Source organism: Rana temporaria, chromosome 13 (genome assembly GCF_905171775.1).
Source record: "Rana temporaria chromosome 13, aRanTem1.1, whole genome shotgun sequence".
NCBI lineage: Eukaryota > Metazoa > Chordata > Amphibia > Anura > Ranidae > Rana > Rana temporaria.
Genome location: NC_053501.1, coordinates 100,842,212 through 100,869,000, shown reverse-complemented (window position 1 = coordinate 100,869,000; position 26,789 = coordinate 100,842,212). Strand labels below are relative to the sequence as shown.

At 46.2% G+C, this 26,789-nt stretch overlaps 1 protein-coding gene across 1 annotated transcript in view; it reads left to right on the top strand.

Annotated features, from left to right (window-relative positions):
- HORMAD1 (HORMA domain containing 1) overlaps positions 1 to 26,789 on the top strand; it is a 107,182-nt gene that overhangs the window by 70,173 nt on the left and 10,220 nt on the right. The window contains exons 12-13 of the mRNA XM_040332206.1: positions 6,820 to 6,889; positions 16,279 to 16,344. Of these exons, the coding sequence (XP_040188140.1) occupies positions 6,820 to 6,889; positions 16,279 to 16,344 (136 nt within the window). The remainder of the gene's footprint in view (positions 1 to 6,819; positions 6,890 to 16,278; positions 16,345 to 26,789) is intronic.

Below are 26,789 nucleotides of genomic sequence, written 5' to 3'. Positions count from 1 at the left end.
GTCTACTGACATCACTGACTCCACCCACCGAGCTCCAGACAACAGACCCACCCACAGGATTCGCAGTTTTTCGGGGTCTCATAACAGACAGAGGGGAGACATTTTGACAGGTAAGGGATACATGCAGGAGGCATCTGTATCCTTATAGATCAGCACTATGGCAGTAGTTTTAGAAAGGGTGAGAGGGGCTTTACATCACCTTTAATTTTTCAGATTCATAGCACTAGCGTGGATATGCCTTGTTTGTGTGCAGCGGAAAGGTAGTGCAAAAAATACAAGGCTGTTCCTACACCGCTTACTGTATGTAACTCAAGCTACTAGAGTCTATTGAGAGCATCGCCAGTGGCCAGAACTGTTCACATTTGGTTTGATCTAAGCTGCCTCAAATGAACTATTTAAAGTGAGAGGAAACCTGGAGTTCTCTTTTAGGGTAATATTGAGCTGAGTGGTCAGCTAACCACATCTGCTGAACTTTATTTCTCTGTAGACAGTTTCTATTGAATGCTGTTCTTGTGGGTAGTGTAGTCTAAGCTTATGATTTGATACAAAATTAATTTAACGTTATAGAGTTGTCTGTTTTTATATTCGCAAAGGGATCCGTTAACAAAACATTGCAGCATGGTATTTCATGAATGGTAGGAAAGCGTTGCATGTTTTTCCAGTTGTTTTAAATTGACACAGGGAAAAGAACACCTTTCCATAAATCCCTATGGAATTAAATTGCATTAGCAGAATATATAAATAAATAAACGCATCCACTAGCAAGCAGAACATGGACTACTTTCTGGCAGTATGATTGATTGGAGCAACCATTCTCAAACAGGGTTCCATGGAACCAGTGCCGATCCTGACCTCCCTGGAGCCCTAAGAAAAATTCTGCTAAGGGGCCCTCTACCTGACCCGTAATGTTGTGAGCTATGTAAACCATTAGCCTTGTGCCCAGTGCACACCATGCAGCCTTGTGCCCAGTGCCCACCAAATGCAGCCTTATGCCCACTAAACGCAGCCTTGTGCCCAGTGCCCACCATGCAGCCTTGTGTCCAACATGCAGCCTTGTGCTCAGTGCACACCATGCAGCCTTGTGCCCACCTTGCAGTCTTGTGCCCAGTACACACAATGCAGCCTTGTGCCCAGCGCCCACCAAATGCAGCCTTGTGCCCACCAAATGCAGCCTTGTACCCAGTTCCCACCATGATGCAGCCTTGTGCCCACCATTCAGCCTACCTGTGCAGGGGAGGAAAAGAGAGAAACAGTAGGCCCAGATGATCAGCGCACGGCGCAGGGAACACAGCGATAACAGCTTTCATTTCAATTGCCGTGTTCCCGCCACTCAACGTCATATACAGCCCCGCCCCCTGGCCAGGGAACTTTGATTGACAGATCACCCGTCACCAGGATTGGACGGGTGATCTGTCTATTAAAGTCCTGGGACCAGGAGGAGGGGCTATATCTGACAGCGAGCGGCGAGGAACACGGCAATTGAAATGAAAACTGTTATCGATGTGTTCCCTGCGTGCGCTGCGCTCTAAACATCCGGGCGGCTCTCTCTACGATTGCTGGGAGAAGGACTCCCATTCCACCGTGCCACCCCTGCACCCACGAGGGGAAGGCGGGGCCTCATGTAATTTGCGGGGCCCAATGCAGCTTGCATAGTGAGCGTATAGGGCGGATCGGCTCTGCATGGAACCTTATGGTTCCTCCAGAGGTTGCTAGGAGTTCCTTGAGCTGTGGCTGATTGATCTCCCATTTGATAGTGAAACAGCAAATGTTAGGGATAGACAAAAATTTACTTTGTAGGCACCAATTATAAAAATATGAATACGTTTATTGACACAAAACCCAAGGGGGTTATTGGACCAACAGCAGAAAAAGCACAATAAAATAAATTAAAACAAAAGAAAAAAAAAACACAGTAACAACTGTGTTAACAGCGAAATAATCCAATAATATCCAAAAGGAGGCATCAGATTTTAAAAGAGATGTAATGACTATCGTGCATAATAAGACGCAGAAAAGCTTGACATGTTTCGCGGATACCGCTTCTTCGGGAGCTATTAATATTTCATACAAGATACTGGAATATACTTGAAGATGGATAATCTTAAACAGGATTATAATAGTTAGTAATGTATTCAGACATCCAAAGATGCCTCATTAATATCCAAGGTGGGGCACATCTATTTATCAGCCACGAGATGGTAAACCATGGCCCGGTAGGCTGGATGTGTAAGGATGGTTTAAAACCAATAAGGTGAGACGGGTGTCACATAATAATAATAAAACTTATTGTCTCCTACCGGACTCTTTTCATGATTGCCCCCTTGGTTATACCACATCAATGATACAGTTATTGCGGTATCCGCGAAACATGTCAAGCTTTTCTGCGTCTTATTATGCACGATAGTCATTACATCTCTTTTGAGATCTGATGCCTCCTTTTGGATCATTTTTTTCTTTTTTTTTTATGTTTTAATTTATTTTATTGTGCTTTTTCTGCTGTTGGTCCAATAGCCCCCTTGGGTTTTGTGTCAATAAACGTATTCATATTTTTATAATTGGTGCCTACAAAGTCCATTTTTGTCTATCTCTAACATTTGCTGTTTCAATATATTTAGGACATGGCACTGCACTATTATAGACACCCACAGTCCATCCTGTGCATGGTGATCTCTTTTTTAATAATCCCATTTGATAGTGCCTGCATAGTTCCAGGGCCAATACCACTTGGAAGAGCAACAGCGTGAAACCAATGATTATTTTGGCTAGCTATAAGGGAGACATTTAGACCACCACTGTAAGGGTTGCATTTTTCTTATTGATCCCCAAGTAAGGGACATTTTTTGTCAATGACACCCCATTAATGGATTTTAGTAAGAGTTCCCAAGAAAATTATTATAGGGTTTCCACTTGGGAGAAAATCTTGAGACAGGCTAAATTGGAGCATCTCTTTGTCAGGATTTAGCCTGAAATTTTCATGCCAGTGTAATTATTACCTCCTTCTTGGCTTCTGTGCTCATCTATAGGTGTCACCTACTCAGGGCTGCTGTTAGAAATCACGGGGCCCCGTACAGCCTACCTGGCAGGGCCCCCCCAATATATCAAGACCATATTTTCACAAAAAATACACTAAATTCATTATTAGGCCTCGTACACCCGACCGGATCTGTCCGCTGGGATTTATCCGCGGATCAGTTCCAGCAGATAGATCCGGTCGTGTGTACGTCCGAGCGGACATTTTCAAGCGGACATTTGTCCAGCCGACGGTTTTCCAGCGGATAAAAATTTCTTAGCATGCTAAGAAATCTATCCGCTGGAAACCTGTCCTTCGGACTTATCCGGTCGTCTGTACAGACTCACCGGATAAGTCCGTCCGATCCCCATCCCTCGCATGCGTCGAAATGATTCGACGCATGCGTGGAAGTATTTACCTTCCAGGGTCGCACACGTCGCCGCGTCATCGTCACGGCGACTGTGCGGACACGTCACCGCGGATGCTTTCCGCTGGGATTTTGATCTGATGGTGTGTACAGCCATCAGATCAAAATCCGCCAGCGGACATATCCGATGGAAACGGTCCGGCGGACCGTTTTCATCGGATATCCGCCCGTGTGTACAAGGCCTTAGTGGACACAAACATAACATTGAACCTGTGTGAATTAGCCCTTTTATTTGTTTTTTTACATTAAAAAAATATATACTCACCGTGGGGGACACACGGGGGGGGGGGGGGGTGATCAGAAGCAGGCAGAATAGGGAGGTGAATCAGTGTCAGTGTCGGGGAAAGCAATTACCGGAATGATGCCCTGTGTCTGTGTCTCTCCCTGCAGCCGCTGAAAGCCGGCAGAAGGGGTAGAAAATGTCTTTCAGCTGCTGCAAAGAGCTGCACAGGGCATCCTTCTGTAACTGCCCCTACGCCAAATCACACTAATTCCCCCTGCTGTTTGGGCCCCCGTGTGTGCCCGGGCCCCCTACAGGAGGACTGGTGGTCCCCCCCTATCAGCGGCCCTGCACCTACTGCTCTCTGGGATTATACACTATATTGCCAAAAGTAATGGGACACCTGCCTTTATATGCACATGCAACTTTAATGGCATCTCAATCTTAGTCCGTAGGGGATCAATATTGAGTTGGCCCACCCATAACAGCTATAACAGCTTCAACTCTCTGGGAAGGCTGTCCACAAGGTTTAGGAGTGGTCTATGGGAATGTTTGACCGTTCTTCCAGAAGCGCATTTGTGAGGTCAGGCATTGATGTTGGACAAGAAGGCCTGGCTGACAGTCTAATTCATCCCAAAGGTGTTCTATCGGGTTGAGGTCAGGAACTCTGTGCAGACCAGTCAAGTTCCTCCACCCCAAACTCGCTCATCCTGTCTTTATGGACCTTTGCTTTGTGCACTGGTGCGCAGTCTTGTTGGAACAGGAAGTGGGCCGTCCCCAAATTGTTCCCACAATGTTTGGGAGCATGAATTGTCCAAATTGTCTTGGTATGCTGACTCCTAAGAGTTCCCTTCACTGGAACTAAGGGGCCAAGCCCCACCCCTGAAAAACAACCCCACACCAGAATCCTCCTCCTCCACCAATGATTTGGACCAATGCCGAAAACAGGTCCAAAAAAAATTCCTGTATACATACCACGGTTAGTAGACACAATTCCCCGGATTCACAAACATCGGCGCATATTTATGCCGCCGTAGCGTATCTTCTTTATGCTACGCCGACGCAGCGCAGAGGGCAAGCACTGGATTCACAAAGCCAGTGCTGCCAAAACTGCGCTGGGTTTCCTAGGCGTAAGCCTGCGTATGGGGAGTGAGCGTGAGCCATGCAAATGAGGCTGACCCCATGCAAATGATGGCAGTGGTCTCAGACGAGATACGTATAATGAACAGCGCATGTGCCGTCCCATGGACGCATCCCAGTGCGCATGCTCAGAATCACGTCGGATCTACTCCCTAAGATACGACGGATCACTGCCTACATCGTGAACGTAACCTACGCCCAGCCATATTCACGTCCAACGTATAATACGACGGCTTGAGTTCCCTGGTGGCAGACCTTTGCATGTCTGCTGCTGAGTTACACCTGCTTTATGGGGAATAAATTTACGCCGACGTACGACTTACGCAAACCGCGTATAGCATGCACGTACGTTCGTGAATCGCCATACCTCCCTCATTTCCATATTTGAATAGAAAATCAATGAGAGCGCCAAATACGTCCAGCGTAAATATGCACCCACTCTACGCCGGCGTAGGCAAGTTTACGTCGGTCGGATGAAGCTATTTTCAGGCGTATCATAGTTATGTGGGCACGGCGCACAGATCGACGGCGCAATAATTGCACTTACGCAGCGTATCTCGAGATACGTCGGCGCAAGTGCTTGTGAAGTCGGCCTATAACTTGTCACACAAACCAATTAAAAAGAGAAGTCCAGCCTGAGCTTTTTAGGCTGGGCTTCTCCTCTGGGTCACAGGATGCAATTTGTTTTGCACTCCTGTGACCCCTTTTCAGCAAAGAGCGGTCTGAAATCCGCTCTTCCGCTGACGGTCACTGCTATCAGTCGAGGCACCACGTCATCACGACTTCCCAAGTCCTGGATCCACCAGCTGCTTTGACTGATGGCAGTCTCAGCGAGCTGCTGAGATGGCCGCTCCCTGCCCCTCCACAGCTCAGCAATCCTAAGACAGTGGAGGAGCAGAGAGGAGAGACCTGACTGACAGGCAGCATCTCTCCTCTCGGGGGGGCTGAGAGAACCGAGCCATTGGTGTATTCGGTGGCTCAGTTCTCAGTGCAGAGACGGCGAGGGACCGATGCATTATAGTTCTGATGCTGCATCCACCGAGGTAAGTATGAATCTGAAAAAAATAAATACATAATTAGTGGGATTTTTTTTTATTTACCAAAGACATGTAGCAGAATACACATTGGCCTAAATTTAAAGTGGAGGTTCACCCAAAAACCTTTTTTTTTTAACATTAGATTAAGGCTCGTTTTGTCAAGGGGAATCGGGTGCTTTTTTACAATCGAAGCAGTACTTACTGTTTTTGAGATAGATCTTCTCCGCCGCTTCCGGGTATGGGCTGGGGGACTGGGCGTTCCTATTTGATTGACAGGCTTCCGACAGCCTTCCGACGGTCGCATACAGCGCGTCACGATTTTCCGAAAGTAGCCTAACGTCGGTGTGCAGGCGCCGTATAGAGCCGCACCGACGTTCGGCTTCTTTCGGCTATTCGTGACGCGATAGATCAATCTGTCAATCAAATAGGAATGCTCAGTCCCGAAGACCATACCCGGAAGCGGCGGAGAAGATCGCTCTCTAAAACGGTAAGTACTGCTTCGATTTTTAAAAAAACTACCCGATTCCCCTTGACAAAATGAGCCTCAATCTAATGTTAAAAAAAAAAATTCGGTGAACTCCCGCTTTAAGAAGAAATTTGATTTTTTGGATTTTTTTATTGGATGTGTTTTATAACAGAAAGTAGAAAATATTGTTTTTCTTTTTTTTTTTTTTGCATAAAAAAAAAACAGTGGTGATCAAATACCAGTAAACTAAAGCTCGGCCTGTGGGAAATGAAGGGGGTAAAACTTTCAGGAGGTCAAGTGGTTAACCTGGTTTTACATCTATGTTTTGACATAGCAGAAAAATTATTGTGTGTCATTTTCCTCTTTGTAAAGGACCTCTATATATTCAAACCCTGGCCTTTCTTTGGTAATAGTTGTCAGTTCTTGTATTTGTTCTTTAACAGAAAAAAAAAAAACAGAAGCCAGTGAGTCTCCTTGCAGATGTTATTGTTGAGGTTTATCATTGCTGATCTCATTTTCAGATCTCAGTCTCGGTTCTCAGGAGGATGATATGATGAAAACTGATCATTGTATTAATCAGCCCTTGCAGGTACTGTCTGACAATATTCTCTGCTCTATAAAAACATGTTGGATTTTTGTGCACTCATGACAAGCAGAGGCTTGTTGCTAAATAAATAGGTGTTTGTAGATTATTAGGGAGAGGGATAAAGATACTTGTATTTTCCAAGTGGACAGCCTCACGAGTGGAACTTACATTTCTGACAATTGAGGCGGTAAAAATACATCCTGGAATATCTGACCTTTGATGTCACAAAGGTTTTCACCTCTGTTCCTTATCTACAATTTACAGTGACTGGTTCTTCCCAAGGAAATAGCTGTGAATTAAACAAGATGGGACCTTTGGACATCACAAACACAAACACGGAAAGAACCAACTGTATATCATTCAGCAAACATAATTAATTAGGTTGCATAGCAGCAGCTTACAGATAAATTCACTGGGAGGGTCAGATATAAGGAAGTAAAGCTCTGCATCTCTAACCAAAATAGCTGCCACAACACAGAAAGACGGTGCAGAAAGAGCCATTAAAAGTGGGTTTTTGCAGAAAGGACTAGCCTACAGGTTATACAGGTGAATAATTCTTTGGCCTCTGCTTGATTTTTTTTTTTTTTAGGCATGACTTTCACAGTATAGGCCCTCTTTAAAGTGGTTGTAAACCTTTGTGTTTTTTTCACCTTAATCAGGGCTCAAGTCCTGCGGGAATGCGTGGGAACGGAGTTCCTGCACTTTTTTCACAGCAGGAACTTGGTTCCCTTTGCAGGACGAGAGCAGCCGAGCCGCCCGAGCCAATCATTCATTAAGCGGCGATGCCCAGCTCGAGTCACTGTCAGGGGCAGGCGAACCTTAGTAATCCTTTATGTTACTGGCCGCTTCCTGTATAGAGACATTGCAGAGGTCTGCCGCAAGTTATCGCGGGATTTAGAAAGAACTTGCTTCTTTCTAAATCCCGCAATAACTCGAGGCAGACCTCCGCAATGTCTCCTGGGAACAATGACAAAAGCTCCCAGGAGACATTGCGGCATCGAGGAAGTGACGGAATACCCGCACACTACACAATGAATCCATACACAGGAAGCGGCCAGTAACAAAGAAATACTAAGGTACAGTGGATAGAAAAAAAAAACATGCAGTTTAGTAATTATGCATATGAGTGGATCTTGGGTGGGAGTTCCCACACTTTCTCTTTCATTCATAGACGGACACAGCCTTCATTGACCTTAGGCTTATGCTTCTTCCTACCAGGAGATTTAGGCAGAATTCTACAGCACTTAAGGTGTTAAAACCTTTCCTTCATGCCGCTCCTCCCAGGGGGCGTGGCTCCCCCAGGCATAACCCACACCCTGCTCTAGCAGCCTCAGTTTGTTTTCTGCCTAACGACAGGAGGTCAGGCTCTCTCTGGAGTTCCTGGACTCTGGAGTTTTTTCTTGCGATTTTTCTCGCTTTTTATTATTTTGTTCCTGCATTTTTGAATCCTGCGATTCTTCTATCAACAGCCGACTGGGTGACAGGCTGGGTCCTTGACCCTTGTAGTCCCCTCATGTTCGGCCTTCGAGCGTGTGCCGGCCCTCAGCTCAGCTTTGGGACGTCCACGACAGGCCCAGTTGCTCCAGGGGCGGCCGGGGAACTTCGGTTCTAGGGCACACATATGACCGGTCTTTTATGGCCTTGTCACAGTGTGTCTGGCCGACAGCCATGCCGTTCGCGGACATTGGTTCTGTCTGGGATACCTCCAGCCGGGTAGTCGCAGGACAGGTAAGTAGTGGCCCCTTACTCAGGTAAGTGGTCTGGCTGGAATGTTTCCCTTGGGAGGTCGACTGAGGGTCCGCCCTGCTTTCCTCTCTCCCCTTCCTCTCCCTCCTTCCCCTGACTGGGTAGTGGCTGTGAAGGGGGGCCTCCTGGGTTTTCTTTATTTCCACCGGGGCCGTGTGTTGTTGGGGGACTGTGTTGTTACTCTGGGGGGTGCTGCTGTGTGCTGCTGTGTTCTATGAGGTAATTTTTACCTCAGACGGTGGCCATCTTGGAAATCTCCTTGGTAACGCTGTGATTCTTCCCTGAGGTGACAGACAAAGCACAGCCAGTGCTGCTGTGTTCTATGAGGTAATTTTTACCTCAGACGGTGGCCATCTTGGAAATCTCCTTGGTAACGCTGTGATTCTTCCCTGAGGTGACTCAGCACAGCCTCTGGTCTCTTCTACCAGTTTTAGTGCTGTCACAGTTTTAGTGCTGTGAAACGCTGTGAATATTCCTTGAGGTGACAAAAAACATCACAGCCAGCACATCAGAGCACACCTCAGGTTTTCAGCTCCCTCTGCAGCTGGGTGGGGTGGTGAATACCAGGGGCCCCCATGCTCTGCAATAGCAGCAAGGAGGTGACCAGTGGGTTTTTTTTTTGTCCTGCCTTGCAGGGTGGGTGACTCAGCGCTGACACTATGGAACCTGAGCCAGGTCTCCCTCTCAAGCTATGCCTGAGTTAACCCTTAACGCCCCTTCCCCTGCCACATCTGTTATGTTGGCTGTCCTGGGTTTCTTGCCAGGTTTGAAGCAGCTAGTGCCCGGATGGGGGGTAAAAAAGCGCCCCCTCCCTGAGCCTGCTTCTGGGGATGACACAGAATCGCTGTTTTTTTCTAGTTCTGTTATGTCAGAGGCTGCGGGTTTAACCCTTATGGATAGTGAGGATGACTCTGCTGCAGTCAGTTGCTGGCAAGAATTTGTTGGAGCTCTTGTTTTCTGCGGTGCGTGAGACTCTAAAAATTGAGGATGTGGCGGAGACACCTCCGTGTCAGTACCAGCAGACTACCACGCACCGCTGAAGGGTTTCCTTGTGTTCCTTTTTTGGACTATATGTTATACAAGGAATGGGATGCACCGCAAAAAGTTTGTCAAAAAACTTTGCAACCTGTTAACCCCTTGAGGGGGGCTTTAAAAAAAAAAAAAAAAAGTAGGTCTCTCCTCCGCCAGTGGACCCCCATGTGTCCAGATGTGGAAGGGGCTCCTGCATTTCAGGATCCCGCTGATAGGAGAGTGGAGGCCGTGGCCCGCTCCCTATTCACGGTGGTGGGTTCGGCGGTGAGGCCGGCTCTGGCCAGGGCCCTGGTCAGGCCCCGACTAAAAGGGCGAAGCTCCTGCTGCAGGAGCTGGAAGAAGGACCTCTAAGGTGGCCTTGGTGATGGCCGTTAAGGGTGAACGGTCCTTTTGGGACTTCCCTGAATGGCATCATTGAGGATTCCACGGGTGGTAAGCGCATGCTGTTCCCACAGTCTGGGAAGGGCTAGGGACCTCGCCCTGTGCAAGGACCCTCCTTGCCTACCTCCGAGCGTTTTTTCGCTCGCCCTGTGCGGTGGGGGTAGGTCTACATGGTGCTTGAATCCCCGCTGTGGGGTAGCAGCGCACCTGATACCACATGCCTACCGAGTCTGCGGACATACCTGCTTCCGCCTGAAGGTCTGCTCCCGCCCGTGTCTCGGGTGGGAGACTGGCTTCGCATTGCGAAGTGTTTTCCTTGGGGTACAAGATTGAGTTTCTCTCTTGTCTGCCAAACAGGTTTTTTTCCTCCGGCTTCTGGCCTCCTCCGGTTCGCCGGTTGACTCTGTCAGGGGCTGTCCAGGATCTTCTGGTCAGGGGAGTGATTGTGCCAGTTCCCTCGTTGGAACGGTTTCGGGGTTTTAACTCCATTCTGTTTGTGTCCCCACGGAGGATGGGGCCCGGTCAATCCTGGGCCTCAAGTCCCTTGTTTGTTTTGTCAAGGTGCAAACTTTTGGTGGTGTCGATTCACTTCGTAATAGCGGCACTCCATCAGGGGGATTTTCTGGCATCCTTGGATGTCATGAACGTGTACCTGCATATCCTCAAACCACTGGAGATTCTGTGCTTTGCGGTCGGGGGGGACCATTTTCAATAGTGTCCTTCCCATTCGGCGGGTTTTCGCCAAGGTGCTCGTCCCGATACTGGCCCGGCTGTGACAGCGGGGGTTTGTTATCATGGGATGTCTGGACGACATTCTCCTACGAGCTTCTTCGAGCTCTGCATTGGTGGAGCCTTGTCTATCACGTGTCAGGCTCTCCGAGTGTTCGGCTGGTTTCTGGATTGTCCTGAAATCAGGGTTGATTCCGTCTCTGGGACTGGAATACCTGGGACTAGTCCTGGATTCCGCCAGGGCGGGAGTGTTTTTCTCCTAACGGAAAAACTTCAGACTCTGCTATCTGCTGTGCAGCAGTTGCCGACCCAGAAGCGGTCATCTCTGCGATTCTGCAGGAAGGTTCTGGGTCAGTTGGTAGCCTCTTTCGAGGCGGTTCCGTATGCCCAATTCCACGCCAGGGTTCTACGGAGGGAACTGCTGTCACGATGGGACTAGCTTCCGTCATCTCTGGATTACCAGATTCAATTGAGTCATCTGATCATGTCTCCCCTGGTGTGGTGGCTGGCGTTTCCGGTGCTTCGGGCCGGAAAGTCATTTTTCTGCTGGCCACTGGACAGTGGTCACGACGGATGCCAGCCTCTCTGGTTAGGGAGGGGCGCTTGGGGCACCCAGTCAGCCCAGGGGCACTGGACTCAGGTGGAGTCCTGCCTACTGATCAACGTTCTGGAGCTCCGAGCAATCAAGCTTTGCCTTGCCAGGTGGTCCCTGGATCTTTAGGGCCGACAGGTCAGGATCCTGTCCGATGATGCCACGGCCTTGGCGTAGGTCAATCATCAGGAAGGCACACGGAGTTCTGTTGCAGCGACGGGGGTCGCGCACATCCTTCGTCGGGCCGAAGGGTCCGTTCCGGCTCTATCGGCCGGGTACATTCCGGGAATACGGAATTGGCTAGCCGACTACCTAAGTCGCACTGCACGGGGCCAAGGAGAGTGGTCTCTCCACCCGCAGGTCTTTCGGGGTTCTGTGCCGAAAGTGGGGCACTCTGGGCGTGGACCTTCTAGCGTCCCGTCTATCGGTAGGTGCCACGGTTCGTGGCCAGGTTTAAGGACCCGTGGGTGGACGCGTCAGGCGCGTTGGTGGCTCCTTGGGGTCACTGTCGCCTACTTTACACTTTCCCTCCTCGGAAGCTTCTTCCTCGCCTGCTGCGCTGAGTGGAAGCTGTGGGGATTCTATCAGTACTGATTGCTCCGGTTTGGCCACGTCGCTTCTGGTACGCGGACCTACTGCGTCTGGTGGCAGATGCCCTCTAGCGTCTTCCCCTGGAAAATGATCTTCTGATACAGGGTCCGATCTTCCACCCTGTTTCACAGCCACCGGCCTTAGCGGCGCGGCTGTTGAGAGCCAGGGGCTTAAGGACCGAGGCCTATTGGGCTCGGTGGTCTCTACCGTGCTGCGTGCACAGAGGTCTACCTCACGTAGGTTTTTTTCCTCATACATGGAAGGCCTACATCTCTGTGTGTGGGGAGATGAACTGGCACCCCCGTACTTACGTGGTGTCCCGGATCCTGCTGTTCCTGCAGCGGGGAGTGGACTAGACTCTTGCCTTGAGCACGAGCAAGAGTCGGCTTTCTGCTCTGGCTGTTTACTTTCAGCGTCCCTTGGCGGCCCACTCCTTGATTCGCACGTTTGTGCAGGGGGTCCGCCATGTGGCCCCTCCGGTGCGCCCTCCACTGCCTTCATGGGACTTGAATTTGGTCCTCTCGGCGCTTCAGCATGCTCCCTTTGAGAACATTCGGGAGATCCCTTTGCTGACTCTGTCGCGGAAGGTGTTTTTTCTGGTAGCCATTACCTCTATCAGACGAGTGTCTGAACTGGCGGCCTTGTCCTGCAAGGCCCCCTACTTGGTTATCCATCAGGATAAGGCGGTGCTGCGCCCGCAGCCCTCTTTTCTTCCCAAGGTCGTTTCGGCTTTTCACATTAACGAGGACATTGTTCTTCCATCCTTATGTCCTCAGCCGAAGAACCCGAAGGAGGCCGTTTTACATTCTCTGGATGTGGTTCAGGCCCTTCGAGTTTACTTGTCGGCGACAGCTCCGTTCCGGAAGTCGGACTCGCTGTTCGTGTCTGTGTCCGGTCCCAGTGAGGGCCTGGCAGTCTCGTCGGCCACCATTTCCAGGTGGATCCGACAGGTTGTGCTTCAGGCCTATGCCCTGAAGGGGCGGGCGCCCCCCTTTCGGGTCACGGCGCATTCGACCAGGGCGATCGGGGCCTCTTGGGCTTTCCGACACCAAGCCTCTGTGTTACAGGTGTGTAAGGCTGCGACCTGGTCGTCGGTCCACACTTTTTCAAAGTATTATAAGGTGGATGTGAGTGCATCTTCTGATGCCTCCTTCGGCTGCAGGTGTTTCAGGCGGCAGTTTAAGGTTGGAGTTCCTCCGTTGAGTGACTCCGGTTTTTGTTTGGGGGTGTAAGCTGTTTTTGCTGTGTTATTTTTCCCACCCCTCGAATTTTTTGACACTGCTTGGGGACGTCCCTAAGGTCAATGAAGGCTGTGTCCATCTATGAACGAAAGAGAAAAAAGGATTTTTGTACTCACCGTAAAAAACATTTCTCTGAGTTCATAGACGGACACAGCACCCACCCCTCCTTTGTTTGTACTGCTTGTTATGAACTGAAGCTCCTAGAGCAGGGTGTGGGTTATGCCTGGGGGAGCCACGCCCCCTGGGAGGAGCGGCATGAAGGAAAGGTTTTAACACCTTAAGTGCTGTAGAATTCTGCCTAAATCTCCTGGTAGGAAGAAGCATAACCCTAAGGTCAATGAAGGCTGTGTCCATCTATGAACTCAGAGAAATGGATTTTACGGTGAATACAAAAATCCTTTTTTTTTTCCAGGACTTGACCCCTGACCTTAATGCATCGTATGCATTAAGGTGAAAAAACACCTTGCAGTCACCGGCCCCCCCTGAGCCCCCTGTTTTACTTACCTGAGACCCAAATCTCCGTGGGCGTGATCCCGCATTGCTTTCCCCCAACTCTTGTCGGCTCTTCATTGGTGATCTCTTCAATCAGAAGAGATCAGAGACAAGATACATGTTCCCCTCTTATTTTAATATAAGCATGAGCAGAATTCCTTATATTTTGCTTTAGGTAGAACTATAGCCTCCCGTTAAAATATGCCCTGCATCACTCAATTATAATTGCATCTGCAACTAAAGTTTTCCTTTAGTCCCCTTGCAAAGTCCCACAAATGCCTCTTAATCTTGCAAGTAATGTCCACCTCATACAGCTTCCTGTGATGGTGTGTTACAATGAAGTTGCACTTCTTCTGAATTCCATCAGCTTCTTGATGTAGTTCTAAAGCCAACGCATTTTTTACCCTGAAGTAGTTGTAAAGTCAGAAGGTTTTTTATCTTAATGAATATGCATTAGGATAAAAAAATAGATTTTATTGGATTTCTCTTAAAATAGAAAGAAGAAAATATTGTTTGTTTTCCAAATTTCCGCTCTTTTTCGCTTATATCGGAAAAAAAATGGAGTCGTGAATAAATACCACCAAAAGAAAGCTCTATTTATGTGAACAAAATGATAAAAATGTCATTTGGTTCGGGCGTTGCATGACCGCGCAATTGTTATTGAAAGTGCGAGAGCGCTGATAGCTGAAAATTGGCCTGGAAAGGAAGGGGGCTAAAGTGCCCAGTATTGAAGTGGTTAAAAGGTCTCTGTCACTTCTCCTATTAAAGCAGAGTTACACTTTTTTTTTTACATAATCACACACCTTTAAACTTTAAAGAAACATTTGCATGCCCACAATCTTGATGGCAACAGCCAGAAGAGGATGTACAAACTTGTGAGTACAAAAAAAAATATTTTATCAACATCCACTATTAAACATATGTAATCTTTTTTCAATGTAATAATGCATTATGCCTATGATCAATAAAAAAATTAAAATGTGTCCAGAACTCCGCTTTAAGCTGGCCATAGATGGATCAAATATCACCTGGTTCAGCAGGGACCGGCGGAGATTCGATCAATCTATTGGCAGGATGTTTATACTGAAGTTGATCCATCAATCGACTTCATTTCAACCAGCCTGTCAGATTTTGTGCATGTGATTACCGCCAGAGGCTATAGCCGCCAGCAGTAATCATCGTGTTCTGCCAGCAGGGAAGGGTCGTTCTGCTGGCATGGGGAAGCATGTGGTCTCCTAATTATGATGTGCTCAGGCCTAACAACCTACAGCCAGGGTCAAACACTATGATGCGAGGTAGAGGTGACAGCACTGCATCTGTGTAAACTCCCACAATTGGTTTATACTGGATAATTTGGGGGGGGAAAAAAAAAGTTTTGGGACTTTAAATGAGAAATATGTTAACATATAACTCCATCCCTGTTATTTGTAAAGAAGAGGAGGGGTTTGGGACTTTAAATGAGGTATGTATGAGAGAACTCAAAGATAGGACAGTGTAATATGGATGCGTTTATTTGTCTAAAACACATAGCAGAGCATGCGATTTCGAATGTATACATAATAGTAAACATACATGACAGTGCATATAAAAAAAAGCATGATGGAAAAACCATAAACATTGTATAACAACTTGTACATTGCATTATTTAAAAATATAGAATCATTAAACCCAAGGTAGGTCCTAAAACTGAAACATGTAGCATCTGTGTAAGCCCGAGACGCCTTTCATGGCATTATAGCCAATCTTCAGGGGCGGATGCATAGTGGAGTAAGATTCCTTCCCAGCATGTGAGGATGTGCGACCAGGAAACGCACAAGTCGCTAGGGTTGTCTGCAACTGGGAACTGAGGTAGGGCCAGTGGGAGAGCCAAGAGCATAAACATGTATCACAGATGAATGTGTGTTCAACTGGCAGGTAACTGGGGCTCCCATCTAAATTAGATAATTGATAACATTAATGAAAACCAAAAGGGTAAGTGGTAATTGGGTTATATAGTAAAATCCCCCAACCCAGGTAGTAGCTGGGGGTAATAAATAGGCAATTGTTTCCCTGTATGGAGATAAGACCCAGTAAATAGGGATATGTAAAGCAGGATTGGCCCTCAGCTGATGTCCTAAGTGAATGCTCCCGATGTTAACCACCCAGCCCGACCAGCGTCACGCTGGTATGACACCAGGAAAGAGTGTCTCAGACATTCGAAATCGCATGCTCTGCTATGTGTTTTAGACAAACGCATCCATATTACACTGTCTTATCTTTGAGTTCTCTCATGCATACCTCATTTAAAGTCCCAAACCCCTCCTCCTCTTTACATACTGGATAATTTGAGGAGGCAGTGATGATGGAAGGAATGTCTGGGAAGTGCTGTGAAGATGAGTATAAGTGAGTCAGTAGACTTTAAAGAGGCTCTAAGTGGTGCTGGATGTGTAATTATAATAAGTGGACACCTGCACAGGTAAATGCAATTAATTAACCATTTTTCCTAAAATATAAATCAATGAACGATAAAGATAACAATTGAGGTAAATTTAATTATCATTGTTCATTTTTTTTACTCTGAATTGATCCATTTTTTTAACTTGTCGTAGCTTGCCAATAGTAGCTCAATTACCACTGAGCGCAGAACCAGAAGTGGACGGATCATTTCAGCAAAGGTTTGTTTCGCCAGCTACATTAAGATATTAGCAATGCAAAGTATTTCAAAGTATTTGTAGTTACTATAAATGATGACGTGTTTTGTAAATTCCCACTGTAATTCCTAAGATGTTTTTAAGATTATAGAATATACATTTTGTTGTACAGCTTTCAAGACTTTTTTTGGCACTGCAGACGCTGAAGCTTTAATTGGTTGACATTTTTTTACCTAATACTGTGTTCTCCACTATTAATGCAGAGATAGTGATCACCTGATAATTTATCATTTATCCCTTTGATAGTATACATTTTATCTGAGGCCCCATACACACCATAGAATCTATCCGCAGATAAATCCCATCAAATGGGTTTCAGCGGATAGATTCTATGGTGTGTACACTCCGGCGGATATTTATCCTCGGAGAAATCTCCCCTGGGATGGATTTCCAGCAGATGAATATTTGCTGACATGCTCAACAAATCCATCTGCTGAAGTCCATCCCAAAGGATGGATCCGCTCGTCTGTACAGACTCACCGGATCCATCCGTCCAAAGGGATTCCCCGCACGCGTCGTAATGATTTGACGCATGCGTGGAATTCCTTATATGACAGCGTCGCGCCCGTCGCCGCGTCATAATCGCGGCGACGGCGCGACACGTCATCGCCAGAGGATTTCGGCGCGGATTTCAATGCGATGGTGTGTACACGCCATCGCATAGAAATCTGCTGAAATCCTCGAGAGGATTTATCCGCGGATACGGTCCGCTGGACCGTATCCGCGGATAAATCCTCTCGTGTGTATGGGGCCTGAAAGCAGTTGTAAAATATATTTTTTTAAATTAAAAGAATAAACATGTTTATACTTGCCCCTTACTTCCTCTTCTGGTGTCCCCTGGTGGCACTTTCTGCTCTTCCTCTCCTGCATGTGTCCCCATAGAACAGGTATATGCAATTAAACCTCCAGATGTTGCAAAACTACAAGTCCCATCATGCCTCTGCCTCTGAGTGTCATGCTCGTGGCTGTCAGAGTCTTGCTATGCCTCATGGCACTTGTAGTTCTGCAACAGCTGGAGGTCCACTAATTGCATATCCCTGCCATAGAAAGTCGTATGCTATTGGGACACACATGCTAGTGTGCTAGTTCGTACACCCCTTTTGAAAAGTAATATTTTAGGCCCAGATTCATGTAGAATCGCGGCGGCGTAACGTATCGTAGATACGTTACACCGCCGCAAGTTTTCATCGCAAGTGCCTGATTCACCAAGCACTTGCATGAAAACTTACGCTGGCGGCCTCCGGCGTAAGCCCGCGTAATTCAAAGGGGCGTGTGCCATTTAAATTAGGTGCGCTGCCGCGCCGGACCTACTGAGCATGCTCCCTTTTGAATTTCCCGCCGTGCTTTGCGCGAAGTGACGTAATTTTTTCGAACGGCGACGTGCGTAGCGTACTTCCGTATTCCCGGACGTCTTACGCAAGAAGGAAACATTTTTAAATTTCGACGCGGGAACGACGGCCATACTTTAAACAGCACATACGTGTTCTGTGTAAAGTTAGGGCACCTAAAACGACGACTAACATTGCGACGGGAAACTAGACTAGCAGCGACGTAGCGAACGCAAAAAAACGTTGTGGATCGCCGTAACTACTAATTTGCATACCCGACGCTGGTTTCCGACGCGAACACGGTATTGCATCCTAATATCCGACAGTGTAAAACAATTACACCTGTCGGATCTAAGGGCTATCTATGCGTAACTGATTCTATGAATCAGTCGCATAGATACTCTGAGGCCCCGTACACACGAAACTCGGTCGTGTGTACACTTTTCACCGAGGAAGCCGACGAACTCGTCGGGCCAAATAGAGAACATGTTCTCTATTTCCTCGTTGTTCAATGAGGAAAGTTGGCCCGCCGAGATCCTCGGCGGCTTCAACACAGAACTCGACGAGGAACTCGATGTGTTTGGCACGTCGAGTTCCTCGGACGTGTGTACGGGGCCTTAGAGATACGACGGAGTATCTGAGATACTCCGTCGTATCTCGGCTGTGAATCTGGCCCTAAATCACTATCTCAATCAACACATTTTTTTTAATTTTGACACAACTGAGTATTATAGAACATTTGTTTAGCTCATTACATGAAAGTAAGGTTAATAATATAACTTGGATTACAAAATCTTCAGTTTTACGCAAATTAGCTGATGCAAAAATGAATACACCCCACAACAAAAACTACTATATCTAGTATTTTGTATGACCTCCATGATTTATAAGGACAGCACCAAGTCTTCTAGGCATGGGATGAACAAGTTGGCAATATCTATCTTTTTCCATTCTTCATGAACGACCTCTTTTGGAGCCTGAAGGCTGGATGGAGTGTGATCCTCCTCGCTTGAGAATTCCTAATAGGTGTTCGATTGGGTTCAATCAGGAGTCATACTTGTGTATTCTGGTCACTGTCATGTTGGAAAAGTGCACGATGACCAAGGGCATGGAGTGATGGTAACATCTTCTCTTTCAATATAGAGCAGTGCATCTGTAAATTCATGATACCGTCAATGAAATGCAGCTCCCCAACACCAGCAGCACTCATGCAGCCCCACAGGACACTGCTACCAACGTGTTTCACTGTAGGCACCATGCATTTTTCTTTGTACTCCTCACCTTTGCGACGCCATACAGTTTTGAAGCCATCCGTTCCAAAAACACACTTATCACTCCAGAGTACAGAGTCCCAGTCGTGTTTTTTTAGCATGGGCCCTGGCAAATTCTAGGCACGCTTTTTTGTGCATGGGCTTTAGGAGAGGCTTCCTTTGTGGATGACACCCATGCATGCCATTCTTCTGCAGTGTGTGCCCTATTGTGTCACGGGAAACAATCAAAGACCATACCAGACCCTTCTGGACATGATGGGGGCAGTGATGTCACAAGGGGGTGGGGTCTCCGGATGACATCACCATGGCTATTAAAGTAATGGCACACGCAAGGAGCTAACACAACAGCGGGAGAAGAACAGGAGGAAGAAGTCATCAGCAGAGGGAGAAGAACCGGAGGATAAAGGCATCACTGGAGGGAGAAGAAATCAGAGGGAGAAGACACGCTGGAGCTACTTTACTAAAGGACTTTGTCTAAAACTTGTGTACTGTATTTATTTATTGTTGACGCTTTTTGGGGGGGAATGGGTAGGGGTACAGTGTACCCCATACTCATTCACATAGGGAGGGGGGCAGGATCTGGGGGCCCCCTTGTTAAAGGGGACTTCCAGATTTCGATATGCCCCCCGCCCACAGAGCTCCACAACCACTGCCCAGGGTTGTCAGAAAGAGGCCTCTGTCCCCATCAACATGGTGCTTTGAGGTAGGGGGGCGCAGAGCCCCCTTGCTCTAAAGCACCCACCCCCTATGTTGAGGTCATGTGGCCTGGTTCGGTCCAGGGGGGGGGTACTCGCTTGTCCCTCCTTTTTCCTGACCTGCCAAGCTGAGTGCTTGGATAAGGGTCTGGTATGGATTTTTGGGGGGACCCCACGCCGTTTTTCTTTGTTTTTTTTTTGCTATGGAGTCCCTCCCTCAAGATTCATACCAGCCTCAAAGGGCCTGGTATTGTCGGATCAAAGTCAGATCTCGTTCACTGAAGTCGCATGGAAGTCGGACATGAAGTTTAGGGCAAAGTCGGAACCGTAAAGGTTTAGGAGATATTTTTTTTACCTACAAGTAAACCTTATTATAGGCTTATGACAGAAATTATGACAGAACTAATAGCAATTGGTCTTCTATGACGTCTCTTCAAGTGAAGCAGATCACCTCAAAGACCTGGTCTGGTAGAAGAGGCCAGTGGGCTGATTTCCCTGCTTGAGTCACAGACAAACAAAATCAGCGGGTGGACATTTTAAACCAAAAACATCAAACCAAAATAAAATATTCAATTGGGTGCCCTCAGCACTGTAAATATGATCTGTATGTGGGTGTTTACAAATGAATGATAAACAACATAAGCAGTACATTTGCTTATGGACATTACCTAGCATTTGATGATTCTACAGCAGAGATAGGCAACCCTAAATAGGTGAAGATCTACCTGAACAACATGGATGAGATCAAAGATCACCAGAATGCAGTGTGCTTTTATTAGGAGATATCCTAGCAAAGTCCCATTGGGGTAGTAGAGTCTAGTCAAAAAGAAAAACACCAGAGGGTGCGATCTAAATGTTGCAAATCAAATATTTATTGGTAGAAATTAAAATGGCAACTAACATGTAGTTAAAAGATATGCACCTGCCATATGGACTCAGCCCTGGTTCACACTGGTGCGATTTGACATGCGATTGGACATGTCAAATCTGCGGCATTTGCCGGCATTGGCACCATCCTAATCGGTGTGACACCGCATCTGTGGCGCTGCGCCGATTTCAAAAAGTAGTTTCTGTACTACTTTTTGCGATTTCGAGACGGATGTCTCTGTAATCGGTAATGACAAGCGGGAATTAAATCGTGCGAGTTCAGCTGAACTCACATGGCTTCATTCCCGCAGCCCAGTGTGATCCTGGGCTCAAGCTGTCTTACAAATGACAGCTTTAGTCCATATGACAGGTGCATAGGTTTTAACTACATGTGAGCGCCATTGCGGTGCTGGGGGTGGATGGGTAGACCACAATTGATTGATAGCCGACCCCCATACTACAGTATCTCTGTGTATGCTTCAAAATATAAAAACATCCCAACTTTTCTAGAAAGCTGTTGTGGGTCTGATAGTTTAGGTGGGCTGATCTTTCTTTCCTAACTGGTCAAAGATCTGCTCAGGCATGGTCAGTGTCTTTTATAGCATTGGACATGAATGTTTGTCTTTTAATTTAAATTTCTTCCATTATGTCCCAGTACTGTCCTGACCTTGTTTCCTGCTTGGCATATCTGAGCTGTAGTAACATAAGTCTTATTATGTAGAAGAAGGCATTGTCATTGCTTCCTCTCCTTCACAACAATGCATGCACACCCAGGTAGAGTTAAGATGACCTTTCATACTTGATAAACACGGGTAGGCAGTGAATAATATTAACTGGCAGATCCTATCTTTATTGGGAACTGTAAGTATTCAGTTGTATCTTTTGGCCAGACTGCTATAGCATCTCGTCTGGAAATGTTGAGCTTTGGTCAGAGCTCAGCTTGGGTATTCACCATGGAAGGGAAGATGTGATGCTATAAGAAGGGTCAAACAAAGGGGGAGATTTACTAAAAAGAGGAGCTCTCTGAATCTGGCGCAGCTGTGCATGGTAGCCAATCAGCTTCCAACGTCACCTTGTTCAACCTTATTCAAATGGCGACTAGCTCTAATGCCCCGTACACACCATCACTTTATGTGATGAAAAAAAACGACATTTTCTGTGAAGTAAAAAATGACGTTTTTGAAACTTCAATTTTCAAAGACGAAGTTGCCTACACACCATCGTTTTTCTCACAATGTTCTAGCAAAGCGAGGTTACGTTCCACCACGTTTTTCCATTGAAGCTCACTTCATAAGTAGCTTCTGGGCATGCGCGGGTGAAAAAACGTCGTTTTAAACAACGTTTTTGCTACACACGGTCAATTTCTGTGAAGTAAAAGTTGACGTTTTGAAAAACGACACATAAAATTGAAGCATGCTTCAATTTTTTTTGGTCGTTTTTTAGAAGACAAAAAACGACGTTTTCCCCCACACACGGTCAATTAAAGTGACGTTTTTAAAAACGTCATTTTTTTTCATCACATAAAGTGATGGTGTGTACGGGGCATGAAGGTTTCATTTCACAGTGCTATAATATGCTATTGTCAAAATTCCATAAAGGGCAGCCCAGTAAGAAGACATCGCTCTGGAAAAGAGATTTGGGACCGCTGACGGGTGACCAATGGGAAGAAGCATTTCAGGCTGTGACGACATGCTCCCTTTACCACTTTAAGACTAGCTGCCGCAGTTATACTTTGCCAGGTTGGCTCCATTGCGCGATTTGCGATAGCTGTACTTTGCTTTGTGCAATAGATACAGTGGGCACGCACATGAAGGTGCTGGAGCCGATGTGCGTGGCCTGTGGCTGCGATGTCCACCGGGCACTTGCGTTTGCTCCACAGAGATCCAGAACGGGAATTTGTCAATGTGAAAAAACAGATCTCCGTTCTGACAGGGGAGTAAAGACAGATCGTCTGTTCCTAGTGATCAGGAACAGTGATCTCTCTCCTCCTCCAGTCAGTACACTCCCCCCACAGTTAGAAACACCTCCCAGGGAACACTCAACCCCTTGGATCACCCCCTAGTGTTAACCACTTGCCTGCCAGTTTCATTAATACAGTAATCTGTGCATTTTTATAGCACTGATTGCTGCATAAATGTCACTGGTCCCAAAAAAAGTGTCAGAAGTGTTCGATCTGTTACCAAAAAAAGAAAAAAAAAAGCCATAAATCTATTTCCTATCTTGCAGATGCTATAACTCTTGCTCAAACCAATCAATATACGCTTGTTGCGGATTTTTTTTTGCCAAAAATATGTAGAATAATACATATAGGCCTAAACTTTTTTTTCTCCATTTTTTTTTGGGGGGGGGTATTTATTTTAAAAAAAGTAAAAATATATTGGGGTTTTTTATAGCGCAAAAAAAAAAAATGCAGAGATGATCAAATACCATCAAAAGAAAGCTCTATTTGTGGGGAAAAAGGGATGTAAATTTTGTTTGGGTACAGCGTCGCACGCCCGCGCAATTGTCAGTTAAATCGACGCAGTGCCGAATCGAAAAAATATCCTGGTCATTAAGGGGGCAAATCCTTCCGGTCCTTAAGTGATTAATGTGGCCTAATAGTTGTCTGAACTGTATATTCTACTGCTATGTCACTCTAAAGACATGCTGATAGGTTAATTGGCTTCTGTCTAAAATTGGTCCTAGTAAGCTCCTTGAGGGTAGGGACCGATGTGAATGTACAATGTATATGTAAAAGCGCTGCGTAAATTGACAGCGCTATATAAGTAAAAAGAAAGAGTGGAGCTGCACAATACAAAAAATGATAAAGTGAATTACCATGAGTGCCAAACCTGACAAATCAATAACCAATGTGATGTGAAACATAAAAAAAAAAAAAAAAAAACATATTATATATATATATATATATATATATATATATATATATATATATATATATATATATATATATATCAAATTGCATATATAGTCCATATGTGAACCAACAAAAAAGGAATATCCAATCACTGATCAATCAATATGATAGTCCTATAGTAAGATACACAGTGCAGCAACCAGTGAGCAAATAGAAATCCTGTGCGAGGAAAAAGCAGAACCACAATGTGTCACCAATCACACCTGTGCACCATCACCTATAAAGTTGTATGCTTACCAGAGGTAAGCTGTAACGGGCCAAAAGTATTGGACTTGTTCCCAGTAGATAGCGTTCTCCAATGGCAGGAAAAGCGAACAATCAGATGGAACGAACTCAAAATGAAGAGAGACTCACATAGTGTGTATCGTATGGTGAATCAGATTTAATAACCAAAATGACAACTTACAGTTTAAAAGAGTAACAAACATCCGTATAGGACAATGGAGAGCCGGCCGGCATGCAATCTCCTGTTCAGAGCGATGACGTCAGCGCGTCTACCTCCCGACGTACGTTTCGCTATAAGATAGCGCTATATAAGTACCTAAATAATAATAATGTCCTTACACTCACCTACATAAGATTACTCTTTTTAAACTTCAAGGATTTCAGTGTCGCCGGCTCCTTTCTACTAGGTGTAAAAGAGATTATGGGGACTAAATGCCTCTATTATGGCGATGCCCCAGACGGCACCTCTATTGGAAGCAGGTAGTAGACACGCTAAATATGGTATTCAAGGGGAAAATTACAATGAATCCTAAACATATTGGAAGGGGTTGTTGAGGAGGAACATCCTAGGATAGCCTTGGGTAGGGCACTCTTTAATGCCCTTAGACTAATTTTATTAATGTGGAAGTCTCCTGACCTTCCCAAGCATAACTTTTGGGTATCCTCCATGGGCCAGTCTTTACTCCTAGAAAGCTACATTTATACACGTAGGGGTTGCCCTGGTATATTAGAAAAAGTGTGGGGAATGTGACTGGATACCCCTGGGCTCGGCCCCAGAGAACTAGTGTATCAGAGAATATTTAATCGTCCAAGTAGACCTTGAGGTACTGGTTTTGTATGTAAGCCTGTTGACTTTTGCCCCGTACACACGAATCGAAAATCGGACGACAGATCGTACATTTATTTTGCATGCTAGTCGCGTATCGAACATGAAGAGTTTACTAAAGTTAGGAAAATTCTGGTATGACAGAATGAAAAATCGTAAAAATTGTATTTTTAAACAACTGTACTGATTAAATGAAAATTGTACGATTTGGAATTGAACAAGAACATTTTTTGCGCTTTTCCGATCGGATAATATCAGATGAATTGTCATGATCGGCTCTCAAAAGCTCTGTACCAACGATCCAATTGTCGTGCGGTCACTTTGAAAGCGGTATTTTTCATACGATTTTCAGATATACCTGGATTGGTTACACTGTCTGAGGCCCGGTTCACACTGCTGCAAATTCTATTGCGAATTTGAGCTGTTTAAATTACATACCGTATTTTCCGGCTTATAAGACGACCTTTCGGATGCAAAAAAATGCATCCAAAGTCGGGGGTCGTCTTATATGCCGGTGACAGTCTCCGTCAGGCTGCGGACATCCATGATTTAAAAGCTGCGCCTCCTCCTCAGACAGTTCTGTGATAGGCGGAACACTCATTTTCCCAGCAGGGCCTCCGTTCAGTGTTCCGTCTATCATGGATGCCTTCTCATCCTCGGACGAGAGGACATCCGTGATAGGCGGAACACTGACCAGAGGCACTGCTGGGAAAATTTGTGTTCCGCCTATCACGGAACAGTTTGAGGAGAAGGCGCGGCTTTTGAATCATGGATGCCCGCAGCCTGGAAGCCAGAATCTGCAACAAAATAAGGTAAGGAGATCGTCTTGGCCGGCACAGTGGGGGCAAGTGATGGCACAGTGGAGGCAAGTGATGGCACAGTGGAGGCAAGTGATGGCACAGTGGAGGCGTGTAATGTAATGTAATGGCACAGTGGAGGCATGTAATGTAATGTAATGGCACAGTGGAGGCATGTAATGTAATGGCACAGTGAGATTTGAAAAAAGCCTGTTTCTGTCAGCGGTTGTTCCTGTCAGTGGTTGTTCCGGCTACCCCTCAGCTTCCAGAAAGACTAGTAAGAATGGGGTCGTCTTATATGGCAAATATATCCCAAAACCAAAATTTTTCCTGGAAAAATAGGGGGTCGTCTTATACGCCCAGTTGTCTTATACACCGGCAAATACGGTAGTTTTACATTAGTGCCATTCACATCAATGCGTTGTGAATATAAGCTGCGGGGGAAAAAAGGGTCCTGTGCGAGTTTGATCTGTGTGTAATGTGAATTCAGCTCTATAGACTGGCATTCCCTGAAATCGTGGCCACGCGGGGTAATCCACAAAGATCCGGCGTAACTTAATTTTTTACATTTAAGTTACACTGCCTTAAAATTTCTACCTAAGTGCCCGATCCACAAAGCACTTACCTAGAAATTTTGGGCTGTGTAACTTAAATTCCGCCGGCGCAAGGCGTTCCTATTTTCATGGGGGCGATTCCCATTTAAATTAGGCGCGCTCCCGCGCCGGCCGTACTGCGCATGCTCGTGACGTCATTTTCCCGACGTGCATAGTGCGAAATTACGTTACGCCGAGCTTTGTGGATTGCGACGGGTCAATAAAGTTGCGTCGGGAAAAAAAAAAGGTACGGCGCGAAAAAAAAATTCAAAATTAAAAAAAAATCGCGTTGCTGGACAGAAAGGTCTGTTTTTACAAGGTGTAAACAGTTTACACTTTGTAAAAGCAGCCATAATTTTGCGTTTGCAAACTAAAACTTACGGAGAAAAAACGAAGCTGAAAAGCTTCGTGGATCTCCGTAAGTGCTAATTTGCATACCCAAGGCGGCATTTCGACACAAAATGCCCCCAGCGGCGGATGCGGTACTGCATCCTAAGATCCGGCAGTGTAAGTCCCTTACACATGCCGGATCTTCTGCCTAACTATGGAAAACTGATTCTGTGGATCAGTTCCATAGTTAGGAACATGGATATGACGGCGTAACAGCAGTTACTCCATCGTATCCCTTTTGTGGATCTGGCCCTAAATGCCTCTATTATGGCATTTATTGTTTTGTCTCGGACAGTAAAACTTTTTCAATCAATAAACACTTTTCTGACACTGTCGCAATCGGTGCGACGCCGGCTTTGAGCCGCCGCACCGATTTCCAAAAATAGTTCCTGCACTACATTTGGCGATTGCGATAGACATCTGTGCATGAACCCACACAGGTGTCTTTCAGATTGCCCCCAATCTCGTACTGAAATGCAGGTTTGAAATTTGCAAATTCAGCT